This window comes from Bombina bombina, chromosome 3, assembly GCF_027579735.1.
Source record: "Bombina bombina isolate aBomBom1 chromosome 3, aBomBom1.pri, whole genome shotgun sequence".
Classification (NCBI taxonomy): domain Eukaryota; kingdom Metazoa; phylum Chordata; class Amphibia; order Anura; family Bombinatoridae; genus Bombina; species Bombina bombina.
In genome coordinates, this window is record NC_069501.1 from 275,085,620 (window position 1) to 275,100,235 (window position 14,616).

Below are 14,616 nucleotides of genomic sequence, written 5' to 3' on the forward strand. Positions count from 1 at the left end.
AGCCAGGGCTTAACTTCTGTCCAGGGAACTAAGTTAAGCCAAAAACATGTTCATTCCCTCTTTAATAAACTCTTTGTTCCTGTAACCCTTCAATTGGGTGAAAACAAGATTCATACCCAAGCTCTTATTGATTCTGGTGCTGGAGGAGTGTTCATTGACTCCACTTTTGTGTCCACTCACACTATTCCCTTACTAAGAAAGAAGTTTTCAGTTTCCGTCTCTACTGTTAGTGGAGATCCTTTGGGTTCCGGACTCATCCAGTTTACTACTATACCCATACTTTTTTCTGTCGGAGTACTTCATTGTGAGAGGATATGTTTTGATGTGATTACTACTCCTCAATTTCCCATAATCCTGGGTCTTCCGTGGCTTCAGTTACATAATCCTACCTTTTCTTGGACCCATGGTGAACTCACCTCCTGGGGATTATCTTGCCATACTAACTGTCTTCAACCACTTACTAAAATACCACTCACTATTGCTCTTACTACCGATACTTCTGGTCCTCTACCTACGCAGTATCAAGATTTTGTCGATGTCTTTTCTAAAAAAGAAGCAGAACGTCTTCCTCCTCACCGTTCATTTGATTGCCCTATTGATCTTCTCCCTGGAGCTCCTTATCCTCGAGGCAAAACTTACCCACTTTCTAGGCCTGAAAATGTAGCCTTGGAAGAATATATCAAAGATAATTTGGCCAGAGGATTCATTCGACCCTCCTCTTCTCCTGTAGGGGCTGGGTTCTTCTTTGTGGGAAAGAAGGATGGCGGACTGCGACCTTGTATCGATTACAGAGGGTTAAATCAAATCACCATCAAGAACAGTTATCCTTTACCCCTAATACCTGAATTATTCACATATCTTCAAGGTTCCACCATTTTTACCAAGCTCGATCTCCGTGGAGCATACAATCTTATCCGTATGCGCAAGGGTGATGAGTGGAAGACAGCCTTTAACACTCGATTTGGGCATTATGAGTATCTTGTCATGCCGTTTGGGCTGTGTAATGCCCCTGCTGTTTTTCAACACTTCGTGAATGAGATTTTTCGGGATTTCTTGAATATTTTTGTTATCATTTACCTTGACGATATATTAATTTTTTCTCAGAACTACCAAGATCATATACATCACGTCAGGAAAGTACTTCAACGTTTAAGAGATAACCATCTATTTGCCAAACTGGAGAAATGTTCTTTTCATCAAAGGTCCATTCCCTTTTTGGGATATGTAATCTCTGAATCAGGATTTGAAATGGATCCAACTAAACTCTCTGCCATTTTGGAGTGGCCTAAACCTGATTCTCTTAAAGCTCTGCAACGTTTCCTGGGATTTGCCAGTTATTACAGGAAATTCATCAAAGGTTTTGCTACTATAACGTCACCTCTTTCGTCTCTCACTAGGAAAGGACAAAACTGTAAGGATTGGCCTCCTGAAGCTGTTGAAGCTTTTGATTCTCTCAAAAAATCTTTCTCTTCTGCACCTATCCTGCGTCACCCAAATCCGGATTTTCAATTTATTCTTGAAGTGGATGCTTCATCAGTTGCTGCTGGGGCTGTTCTTTCCCAACGTATACCTGACACAGGAAAGATCCACCCTGTGGGATTCTTCTCCAAGAAATTTTCTCCTTCTGAATTAAATTATGATGTAGGTAATAAGGAGTTACTTGCTATTAAAATGGCACTGGATGAATGGAGGCATTGGTTGGAAGGCACTTCTTTGCCGTTTACTATACTCACAGATCATAAAAACCTTCTCTATCTTCAAACGGCCAAACGACTGAACTCCAGACAAGCACGTTGGTCTCTGTTCTTCTCACGTTTTCATTACAATCTGTCTTATATTCCCGGTTCTAAGAACATCAAGGCTGACGCCCTTTCCAGACAATTTCAAGACACTTCAACTCCTGAAACTGGTACCATACTTCAACCTCATAAAGTCTTAGCCCAGTTATCAACCTCGTGGTTACATGACTTACAATCTGCTCAAAAGGATCTTCCTTTGTTTTGCAAACCTCCTGATGGCCTACTCTTTGTTCCTAAACGTCTTCGTTCCAAGATTCTATATTGGGCTCATGACAGTCCTCTCTCTGGACATCCTGGCATCAGTAACACCGCTCGAAAGCTCAAGCAACATGTCTGGTGGCCTACTCTGTCTCAAGATGTTACAGATTATGTCTCAGTATGTACACAGTGTGCCAGCAATAAGACTCCTCGTCAACTTCCCTCCGGTTTGCTTCAACCGTTACCCATTCCTCATCAGCCTTGGACCCATTTATCCATGGATTTTATTACCGATCTTCCTCTTTCAGCTGGAAACAACACTATCTGGGTGGTTGTTGACAGGTTCACTAAGACAGCTCACTTCATTCCTTTACCTGGTTTACCATCTGCCAAAAGACTTTCCGAACTTTTTCTCTTACACATTGTGAGATTACATGGCTTCCCTCTGAACATTGTTTCGGATAGAGGAGTACAGTTTGTTTCTCGGTTTTGGAGATCACTCTGCAAACACTTTGGAACAACTATCTCTTTGTCTACGTCACATCATCCGGAGTCTAATGGCCAAACCGAAAGGGTTAACCAGTGCCTTGAAACTTATTTGAGGCATTATGTGGATCATCAGCATTCTAATTGGACTGGTTACCTTCCACTAGCAGAATTGGCTCATAACACACGTTACAACTCCTCTCTTCGGACCTCTCCTTTTCATGCAGCCTATGGATTTCAACCCAGAACGTTTCCTCTACACACCTCTTCCACTGAAAATCCTGCTTCTGATCTATCCGCCAGGAGGTTAACTCGTCATTGGAAGAAAATACACCTTCTTCTTTCCAAGGCTTCTGAACGTTATAAGTTCTATTCTGATCTTCGGCGACGGAGGGCTCCCAAATATCGGCCTGGCGATAAGGTTTGGGTTTCTTCACGTCATCTTCGCCTCAAACAGCCTTCCACCAAATTGGGGCCACGATATGTGGGTCCTTTCCGAATACTGGGTCAAGTATGTCCTACTGCTTACCGAATTGCTCTGCCCAAGACCCTCAAAGCCCATCCGGTATTTCACGTATCTCTTTTGAAACCTGTATTATCTAATAGGTATTCTAAACCTCTGCTCAAACCTCCACCTCTTTTGGTTCAAGGCCTACCTGAATTTGAGGTCAGTCACATCCTGGATTCCAAACTTCGTGGGAAGAAACTGTATTATCTCGTTCATTGGAAAGGTTATCCTGTTACTGAACGATCTTGGGAACCTGCCCGGCAGGTGCATGCCCCTGCCTTAATTAAGGCCTTTCACAAGTTCCACCCTACTAGGCCTGGTCCTGTCCCCCGGAGGGGTCCTTGAGGGGGGGGTGATGTCATGAATTACCGTTCATCGCCGTGTCGCCGCGGCTCCCGGATCTCTTCTGGGGTTCTACGTCACGTTGCTAGGCAACGTGACGCATTCTCTGACAACCCCTATGACGTGGCGGCCTCTCTCTGCCTTTAAAATCTCGGCGGGAGATTTACTCGGTGCCCGTTTGTTTTCTCTCTCTCTCTTCTGCCGGTCCCTGTCTGAGTGAGTACAATTTTGAAACCTGACCCTATCCTCCTCAACTTTGTTTTGCCAATGCCTCTTGCTTCCAAATCTTGATTGCCTGCTAACCTGCCTAAAAGGACATTATCATTTGTTTGCTGACACCTGCTTAAAGGGACATAATCTTTGTTTGCTTTAATCCTGCTAATAAGGACCTTATCATTTGTTTGCTTACAATCTTGCTTAAAAGGACATTATCATTTGTTTGCTGACACCTGCTTAAAAGGACATTATCTTTGTTTGCTGACACCTGCTTAAAAGGACATTATCTTTGTTTGCTTTAATCCTGCCAATAAGGACATTATCATTTGTTTGCTGACACCTGCTTAAAGGGACATTATCTTTGTTTGCTTTAACCCTGCTAATAAGGACATTATCATTTCTTTGCTGTCAATCCTGCTTAAAAGGACATTATCATTTGTTTGCTGACACCTGCTTAAAGGGACATTATCTTTGTTTGCTTTAATACTGCCAATAAGGACATTATCATTTCTTTGCTGACAATCCTGCTTAAAAGGACATTAACATTTGTTTGCGGACACCTGCTTAAAGGGACTTTATTTTTTGTTTGCTTTATTTCTGCTAAAAGGACATTATTATTTTTGTTTGCTATAAACCTGCTTAAAGGGACATTCTTAGTTTGTTGCAAACCTGCAAGAAAGAAGCATATTCATTTATCCACTATCAACCTGCTTAAAGGGACATAAGCTTTGTTTGTTTCTATTTTCCTGAGAAAGGAACGCTATCTCCTGTAAAATAATTCTATCCTCAAGAAGATATTTTGAATTATTATTCTTTTGGGAAGTTCTGATACCCTGCTTATTTTGTTTCCTGAGTGGGTCACGTCCTGGATATTTCTCAGTGTGCTAGCGTGTGTTTTAATATCCACGCTAGCAATTGGGTTAAATCCTGAACTGACCAAATACGGCTGACAAAGTGTATTAAAGTATGCACCGTGCACGAGAATTTTAAACACATAACCATCTGGTAATGACTCAATTTGTTAATGGCTGACATGATTATCAAGCCCCACTGGTGCACTGTGCAGCTGCAGTATTTAAAATGCTAGTGCACTGAGAATACCTAGCTATGCTTCATATGTACTTGCAGCCAAAAAAAAATAACACTAAAACAGTGATAACTTTTACTAGAAGCATTTTTGTCAATCCATGTACATTGCAACTATGTTTCTATTTAAAGTTGTAACTGATCTGTGCATTTAATTTTTGACTGGGATGTCCCTTAAATCTCTATACACCTAAAAGAAAAAGAACACAAAGCTAGGAACAAACGCCGCATGAAATAATGCTGGTACATCAGCCTAGTTATATAGAACGAAATAACACTGGCATGTCAAGCTAGTTTTATACAACTCAGTAGAGAATACTGGCACATCAGTATAGGAACAGAGAATTCTGGAAATAATGCTGACACATCAAGCTACTTTTATACAGCTAATAAAATAACACTGGCATGTCAAGCTAGTTTTATACAGCTCAGTAGATAACACTGGAACATCAGTATCAGAACATACCTGCTGACACATATGGATAGGATTATACACCTCAGGAAAAAATACTGGCATGTCAAATGTTATGCAACTCAGTTAATAGCACTCTCAAACCAAGCTAGTTTAATACAACTCAAGATATTATACTGACACCCCAGGACTATACTATAGGCCTCATTTAATAATAAAGGCATACCAGACCATAGAATATAAACCTTAGGAAGGAATACTGGCACAGCAGACAAAGAATAAACACCTCCTAATAAAAAAACTGGTACACCAGACTAGGAATATACACCTTACAATATAATATAATACTGACACATCAAGACTATAGACCTCAGTTAATAATAAAGGCAAACCAGACGATACAATATAGGCCTCAGAAAGTAATACTGGCACACTAGACTAGGAATATACACCTTATGACTTAAAGGGACACTCAATCAAAATTAAACTTTCATTATTCAGATAGAGCATGCCATTTTAAACAACTTTCAAATTTACTTCCATTTAAAAAATGTGCACAGTCTTTTAATATTATTATTATAAATTAGAGTCAACATCTCCTACTGAGCATGTGCAAGAATAAGTGTGTATGCATTTGTGAATGGCTGATGGCTGTCACATGGTACGTGTATGCATTTATGATTAGCTGATGGCTGTCACATGGTACAGGGGGAGTGGAAAGAGACATAACTTTTAAAATCGTCTGGAACTAAATATAATACTCATTTGAAGTTAAGACTAAGTGCTATTGCATTGTCTTGTTCACTTGCATTTGTTGATTATGCAAATCTTCTTTGTTGACCGGTCCTATAATATAATACTGACACACCAGGACTACAGCCCTCAGTTAATAATGAAGGTATACCAGACGAGACAATATAGGCCTCAGAAAGTAATACTGGCACAGCAGGCAAAGAATAAACACATCATAATAAAAACAACTGGCACTAGACTAGGAATATACACCTTATGACATAATATAATACTGACACACCAGGACTACAGCCCTCAGTTAATAATGAAGGTATACCAGAAGATAGAATATAGGCCTCAAAAGCAATACTGGCACAGCAGGTAAAGAATAAACACATCATAATTAAAACAACTGGCACCAGACTAGGAATATACACCTTATGACATAATATAATACGGACACACCAGGACTACAGCCCTCAGTTAATAATGAAGGTATACCAGAAGATAGAATATAGGCCTCAAAAGCAATACTGGCACAGCAGGCAAGGAATAAACACATCATGATAAAAACAACTGGCACTAGACTAGGAATATACACCGTATGACATAATATAATGCTAACACCAGGACTACAGCCCTCAGTTAATAATGAAGGTATACCAGAAGATATAATATAGGCCTCAAAAGCAATACTGGCACAGTAGGCAAAGAATAAACACATCATGATAAAAACAACTGGTACTAGACTAGGAATATACACCGTATGACATAATATAATGCTAACACCAGGACTACAGCCCTCAGTTAATAATGAAGGTATACCAGAAGATAGAATATAGGCCTCAAAAGCAATACTGGCACAGCAGGCAAGGAATAAACACATCATGATAAAAACAACTGGCACTAGACTAGGAATATACACCTTATGATATAATATATAACTGGCACACCAGGCTAGGGTCGTAGGTCTCAGCAGCAGAGTATGGCATACCAGGCTTGTACTATGTACCTCAATAAATAATGGTGGCACAGCAAACAAGGAATATACATCTTGCTTGCAAGGCAGAATTGCATTATACTCCGGAAAGTAAAGCACATCAAACTAGGAATATATGTCTTGAGTAAGAAACTACTCCTGGAAAATGAATCTAGAATCAACCTCAGAACATAATGTTGGAGCAATATGTAAAACCTATGTGCAATAATCTAATATCAGTTCATGTTGCGGGTTATGTCAGCATTTGTTTACTTCTGGAATACTTCTATTTAGTTTCTATGAGGGGTCATAAACCACATGCTCTGCGTCTGGAGCTTTGCTTTTTGATGCGCCTCAAGCCAAAGCAGAGATAGGATCCACTATGCGCATGCATGAGTCAATGATGGTTCTACCTAGGTAGACTATCAATATAGGGCTCACTTAATAAGGATAATTGTGGGTTATAGCAATGATATTAAACAATGTTTTTAAACAGATACAAAATTATTTTTGTGCTTCCTATCTCTAAGTATTATTATTTTAATTATACTACACCATTACCCTAAGAATATGCCATTCCAAAATAGTATAGAAAGTTATCCTTCTGATATTTGGATTATGACATAAATTATAACCAAGCTTTATACCTAAACATCTAGATTGGTTTTAAATACTGCATTGTGATTTCCATGGCTGAAGAGTCTCTTACAGGAATTGCTAAAAAAAAATTGACTACCAACTTATCAACTTATAAAATGAAGACAAACTAATGCATCCAGCGTTGTTTAAATAAGCAAAACATAGTAATTATAAGCACATGTAGTACCTTCCTTAAGAGATCAGCGTGGTTTTGCACAAGCTCTGCATGCTTCTCTTTCAGTTTTGTGTAGCGCTGCTCATTCGCTATTGATTTTCCTATAGCACAAAAAGTGACAAAGTAAGTCTGGTATTTCATACAATTAAATTGACAAAACTGCATCAATTAAAGACCCTGAAAGGTTTTTTTTCAGAATTAGGTTGTAGATGCTTTCACATTCATACTGATTTACATGAAATTCCAAACTTGATAGGGTAACCATGTGGAGGTCTATATTTACTCTACATGCATATTGAAGAGTTTCACTAATATTTCCATAATCACTACAATTCAAGGTGTGGTTTTGATAAACACTTCAGTAAAGGATAGCTTATGTATAACTAATCTCACAACTTGATGCATTATTAAAGGGACAGTCAAGTCCAAAAAAAAACTTTCATGTTTCAAATAGGGCATGTAATTTAAAACAACTTTCCAATTTACTTTTATCACCAATTTTGCTTTGTTCTCTTGGTATTCTTAGTTGAAAGCTAAACCTAGGAGGTTCATATGCTAATTTCTTAGACCTTGAAGGCCGCCTCTAATCTAAATGAATTTTGATAGTTTTTCACCACTAGAGGGCATTAGTTCACGTGTTTCATATAGATAACATTGAGCTCATGCACGTGAATTTATCATGGAGACAGCTCTGATTGGCTAAAATGCAAGTCTGTCAAAAGAACTGAAATAAGGGGGCAGTCTGCTGAGGCTTAGATACAAGGTAATCACAGAGCTAAAACGTGTATAATTATAACTGTGTTGGTTATGCAAAACTAGGGAATTGGTAATTAAGGGATTATCTATCTTTTAAAACAAAAAATGATGGTGTTGATTGTCCCTTTAAATATAATAAACAAGAATTTCTGCCCTAACTCCTTACTTTCAATCTCAGTTAAACTCCTCTGGGCTTTCTCAGTATCTTGTCTTCTCCTCTTCAAATCCTCCAGCTCTGTGCGCAGAAACTCATTGTCATCCACTGCCTGCTCCCTCAGATGCTTCTGCTCAGCTAATTCTGCCTCCAGCTCCTGGATCCGCCCCCTCAGGTTAGTAACCAATCGCTGGTTCTGAAACAGAGAAATCTCATCATTCCCCCTCTGGTATAATGATGTCCATCGGTCTATAATATGCATATTCATTTATTTTTTTTACAAACATTCAGATGAGTAATATTGTTCCAACCCCAATGGTGGGGAACACACTAGAAATATTACAATATTCAGTGAATGAACCCAGTATTAACTCCATACACACAATTATAAAGACATCTAAAGGAGCAGATATATTTATTCCTCTGCTGCATTGTGTATTCGCTCACAGAACTTTATATATCTCATTCAACTCGTGTGTAGACCAATCCTTATTTCACTTTGTCATCTGCGGGCATTAATGCTACACCACAAAGTGTCCGTCTAGGTGCCACAAGATATTAGTTATCCTGCATTAGAGTTTTATACGTGCTGATCTAGGTGCCACAAGATATTCTTTATCCTGCATTAGAGTTTTATACGTGCTGATCTAGGTGCCACAAGATATTCGTTATCCTGCATTAGAGTTTTATACGTGCTGATCTAGGTGCCACAAGATATTCTTTATCCTGCATTAGAGTTTTATACGTGCTGATCTAGGTGCCACAAGATATTCTTTATCCTGCATTAGAGTTTTATACGTGCTGATCTAGGTGCCACAAGATATTCTTTATCCTGCATTAGAGTTTTATACGTGCTGATCTAGGTGCCACAAGATATTCGTTATCCTGCATTAGAGTTTTATACGTGCTGATCTAGGTGCCACAAGATATTCTTTATCCTGCATTAGAGTTTTATACGTCCTGATCTAGGTGCCACAAGATATTCTTTATCCTGCATTAGAGTTTTATACGTGCTGATCTAGGTGCCACAAGATATTCGTTATCCTGCATTAGAGTTTTATACGTGCTGATCTAGGTGCCACAAGATATTCTTTATCCTGCATTAGAGTTTTATACGTGCTGATCTAGGTGCCACAAGATATTCTTTATCCTGCATTAGAGTTTTATACGTGCTGATCTAGGTGCCACAAGATATTCTTTATCCTGCATTAGAGTTTTATACGTGCTGATCTAGGTGCCACAAGATATTCGTTATCCTGCATTAGAGTTTTATACGTGTTGATCTAGGTGCCACAAGATATTCTTTATCCTGCATTAGAGTTTTATACGTGCTGATCTAGGTGCCACAAGATATTCTTTATCCTGCATTAGAGTTTTATACGTGCTGATCTAGGTGCCACAAGATATTCTTTATCCTGCATTAGAGTTTTATACGTGCTGATCTAGGTGCCACAAGATATTCTTTATCCTGCATTAGAGTTTTATACGTGCTGATCTAGGTGCCACAAGATATTCTTTATCCTGCATTAGAGTTTTATACGTGCTGATCTAGGTGCCACAAGATATTCTTTATCCTGCATTAGAGTTTTATACGTGCTGATCTAGGTGCCACAAGATATTCTTTATCCTGCATTAGAGTTTTATACGTGCTGATCTAGGTGCCACAAGATATTCTTTATCCTGCATTAGAGTTTTATACGTGCTGATCTAGGTGCCACAAGATATTCTTTATCCTGCATTAGAGTTTTATACGTGCTGATCTAGGTGCCACAAGATATTCTTTATCCTGCATTAGAGTTTTATACGTGCTGATCTAGGTGCCACAAGATATTCTTTATCCTGCATTAGAGTTTTATACGTGCTGATCTAGGTGCCACAAGATATTCTTTATCCTGCATTAGAGTTTTATACGTGCTGATCTAGGTGCCACAAGATATTCTTATCCTGCATTAGAGTTTTATACGTGCTGATCTAGGTGCCACAAGATATTCTTTATCCTGCATTAGAGTTTTATACGTGCTGATCTAGGTGCCACAAGATATTCTTTATCCTGCATTAGAGTTTTATACGTGCTGATCTAGGTGCCACAAGATATTCTTTATCCTGCATTAGAGTTTTATACGTGCTGATCTAGGTGCCACAAGATATTCTTTATCCTGCATTAGAGTTTTATACGTGCTGAAAGATCTCACCTCTGCTTTGAAGTTTCCCAGCTCATCCTTTAGCACAGCAATTTCTTTATACAGCTGTTCAATTAGTCGATCTCTGCGTGAAAGAGAGGGGCACATGACTACGTAAGCTGACACAATGTAATGCAGGAAGTCACCCAGATAGCAACAGCTAATGGATGACATATAGAATAACAGCAATGGAAGGAAGCCAGAACCAACATTAACTGTGTATATTTTAATTGTTTGTTATTCTGTTGGTCTCCTCTTGAATTTCCTTCTATTTCTAGCCCTCTGCTCCTATTACCACCTCTTTTCAGAGTAGAAAACACTTACTTGTCATCTCTGCTCATTCCGTTCTGTTTGCTGAAGTTAAAAGGGTCATTGCTGAATGTGCTGCCAAATAAATCATCAAACTTATTTTCTGTTAGACTCTACAATAAAGAAAAGAAGAAAATACATCAAAAGACATCAAATAGCCTTTTGTATCTTCATAATATATGTACACTGGAGAAATTTCACAACAAGAGAAATGTACTAAGTACCTAAAAATTAGCAAAACCAACATTAAAGGGACATGAAACCCAAAAATGTTCTTACATGGTTTAGGTAAAACATACAATTTTAAACAACTTTTCAGTTTACTTCTATTAACACATTTGCTTCATTCTCTTGATATCATTTGTTGAAGGAGAAGCAATGCACTACTGGTTTCTAACTAAACACATGGATGAGCCAATGACAATTGTTATATATCTTTAGCCACCAATCAGCAGCGAGAACCTAGGTTCTTTGCTGCTTCTGAGCGTACCTAGATGAACCTTTCAGCAAAGGTTAACAAGATAAGGACGCAAATTAAATAATAGAAGTAAATTGGAAAGTTGTTTAAAATGTTATGCTCTGTCTGAATCATGAAAGAAAACATTTGGGTTTTATGTCCCTTTAATGTCGCTAGTAAGTTATAGTTACCCCACCTGAAAAAAAATCATAGATCTAAAAAATAAACAGAAAAAAATGTACTAACTCATATATAACACAAATCCAACATAACTTACAACGACTCTCCTAAAGTATGTAGATTAAGAGAAAAAGTAAGGTCACAAATAGCTGCTTCTCCCCTGATTTGATCAAGGCTAGGTAAGATCTTTCACCCAAAATAACTCCACTGTCTTTGCCACACAAAACCTTTTACACCCTAAAAATATTTGTAGGAGCATGGGACATAGAGGAGTTTTGTATTTTGTCCTCCAATTACACAAGGATAATTCTACAATAAAAACAAAACTTTTAAAGCCTACAAACTATCGTCCTCTGTGATCTTCCACTGATGCTAGTATCTGACCATCACTAGCTTCACTGTCAGCAATGGGAACAGATTTACAACAGATCTTCCTTCATGCCAAGCACAAAGTAGAAAAATTAAAAATTAAAATGTCCTTCCATCTTTTAAAATAGTCCCAAATGATGTTTATTTCTAAAACAGTTCAATATTTGTTATGAAATATAGGGGCATATTTGTCAAGCCCCTGAAGGCTCACCGGAAACAGAAGTTATGAAGCAGCGGTCTAAAGACCGCTGCTCCATAACCTGTCCGCCTGCTCTGAGCCCGTGGACAGAAATCGCTAGAAATCAACCCGATCGAATACGATCGGGTTGATTGACACCCCCCTGCTAGCGGACGATTGGCCGTAAATCTACAGGGGGCGGCATTGCACCAGCAGTTCACAAGAACTGCTGGTGCAATGATAAATGCAGAAAGCGTATGCTGTCTGCATTTATCGATGTGCAGCAGAGATGATCCACTATATCGGATTATGTCCGTTCGCACCATCATAAATATGCGCCATATACAGCAATCAGTTCCCAATGCAAAACCCGTTTAATAATTTCTAAACACAGAAATTCAAATATTCGAAAATCTATGAAATAATAAAAAAAAAACAACTTTAAAATGTGTTTCTATTATTACATTTACTTGGTATCATGGTATCCTTTGTATATGTAGGCTTAGCAGCATGTGCACTAAATGGCAACAGTGTTTGTAATAACATATAACATTGTTACAAACATTGTTGCAAGCTCAGCGCTATATAGTGCACGCTCCAGAGCCTAACAAGCAAAAACAATTTGGATCATTGTTGAAAATTACATGCTCTATCAGAATATTTAATTTTTACTTTCATGACCCTTCAAGAAACAAAATACAAGATTAATTGAAAAAAAAAACACTCAGATTTGGCACTTAATGAAAACCAATGTGTGTTTTTATTTTTGATTTTTTTCCATATCCAAGTCAGAAACTTTAACTTTCAGTAGTAAGTTTCTTACTGCAGATGTTTGACTCTAAGAGCATAATCAAAAGCTTGCTGGGATTTTTTTTAGACCTTGTAATGTAGGTGTCTCTCCTTCACATATAAAACCCTTCATAGTGAGATAAATGTCTTTCAAATTAAAATTTGTCTTTCTAAAAAAATTTTAGGGATCTCTCCACTGGAGAGCTTTTGAATATCAGACTCTAGATGATTCAGAAACATGAGTTCCAATTTTTCTTTTCAAATAAAGAACCAACTATGGACCCAGCTAGTCTTTCCAACCTATTACTTTCCCTTCTACTGAAAATAAAAAGACATGTGAGACTAAAAAGTAGAAACTAAAATATTCCATTATATTATAGATATGTAAATCTACAATCTCAGCTCTTCTTTGTTCTCACCGCTTGACATCCTTTATTATGCTAAATAATAGATTTGGGAGTTCACTTAATGGGGTCGATTTATTAAGCAGCGGATGCTGCATCAAAACCCCATCGTTTCGTTTCAGGTCCGCCTGAAATGGAAGTTAAGAAGCAGCGGTCTTAAGACTGCTGCTCTTTAACTTCTCCACCTTTTAGGTGGTGGACTGAAATCATCCTGTTCCGATTGGGAAGATTGACGGCCCCTGCTAGTGGTCGATTGCACGCCAGTGAGCAGGGGGTGGCATTGCACAAGCATTTCACCAGAAATGCTTGTGCAATGTTAAATGCCGACAGCGTATGCTGTCAGCATTCAGCAAGGTCGAGCGGACATGATTTGCTAGAGTGAATCATGTCCGCTCAACCTTTAATAAATCTACCCAAATGTCACTAAAACATACCTTTCTCCGTAAATTTAAAATCATCTGTTAATTTTTTTTACAGATTTCTTCAAATGAGATCTTTTCCTTCATATAATATTCTTGTAAAAATGAATCTATGTATTGTTACTAATAAAAGACCACATTCTATAGACTAAATATAGACCATTCCCAAGGGCATGTTATATGTTTTTTTAGATCAGAAAATTACATATAGCCACCATTGGATATTGACTATTGACAAATTGGCATGCTCAAAATCCCATATGATGCACCCTTATTCAAATATAGATGTAGTCTCTATAGAAACAATTTTGTAGGTTTACCTTTTAATTTCACGTATGTTTCTGAATCGTTCAATTGATGATAAGACTCTTAAATAATATTCTTTGGTCATAATGACCCCCTTTTCAGCAGGTTTGATTATGATTTTATTCGAAGAATAGAGACTTGAGACCACCTAGAAGAGATAATTGTTTCAATTTTAATTGTTTTGAGAGCAAAATGATTTCAGGTGGAATTATAGTAGAAGTAATCATTCTTATGCTCAATCCAATTTAAATTTTTACGGACCATAATACTGATCATTTACCTAATGTCTTATGTACATAGGAGGATAATGAATAATTTGTATGAAATAGAAATAGCAACATCATGTGCAAACATGTAATAAATTTTAACCTTTTACATACCAAGAATGTACACAAAAGAATAAAAAAAATGGTTAGAAAAATGGGAAAAGGTTCCCCTCTCTATAAAAAGGAAGATCCTTTCATAAAGCAAGGAAATAGATTGAAAGAGATTTAGAAGTAATTAAATTAAGAGTAGTGCTTATAGTTGATATGGCTGATATTT

The 14,616-nt window shown here is 37.8% G+C and overlaps 1 protein-coding gene across 1 annotated transcript in view; it reads right to left on the reverse strand.

Moving 5' to 3' along the window:
* Window positions 1–14,616, reverse strand: part of HIP1 (huntingtin interacting protein 1) — a 199,677-nt gene that overhangs the window by 68,669 nt on the left and 116,392 nt on the right. The window contains 4 exon segments of the mRNA XM_053706297.1: window positions 7,585–7,673; window positions 8,495–8,678; window positions 10,675–10,747; window positions 10,987–11,084. Of these exon segments, the coding sequence (XP_053562272.1) occupies window positions 7,585–7,673; window positions 8,495–8,678; window positions 10,675–10,747; window positions 10,987–11,084 (444 nt within the window).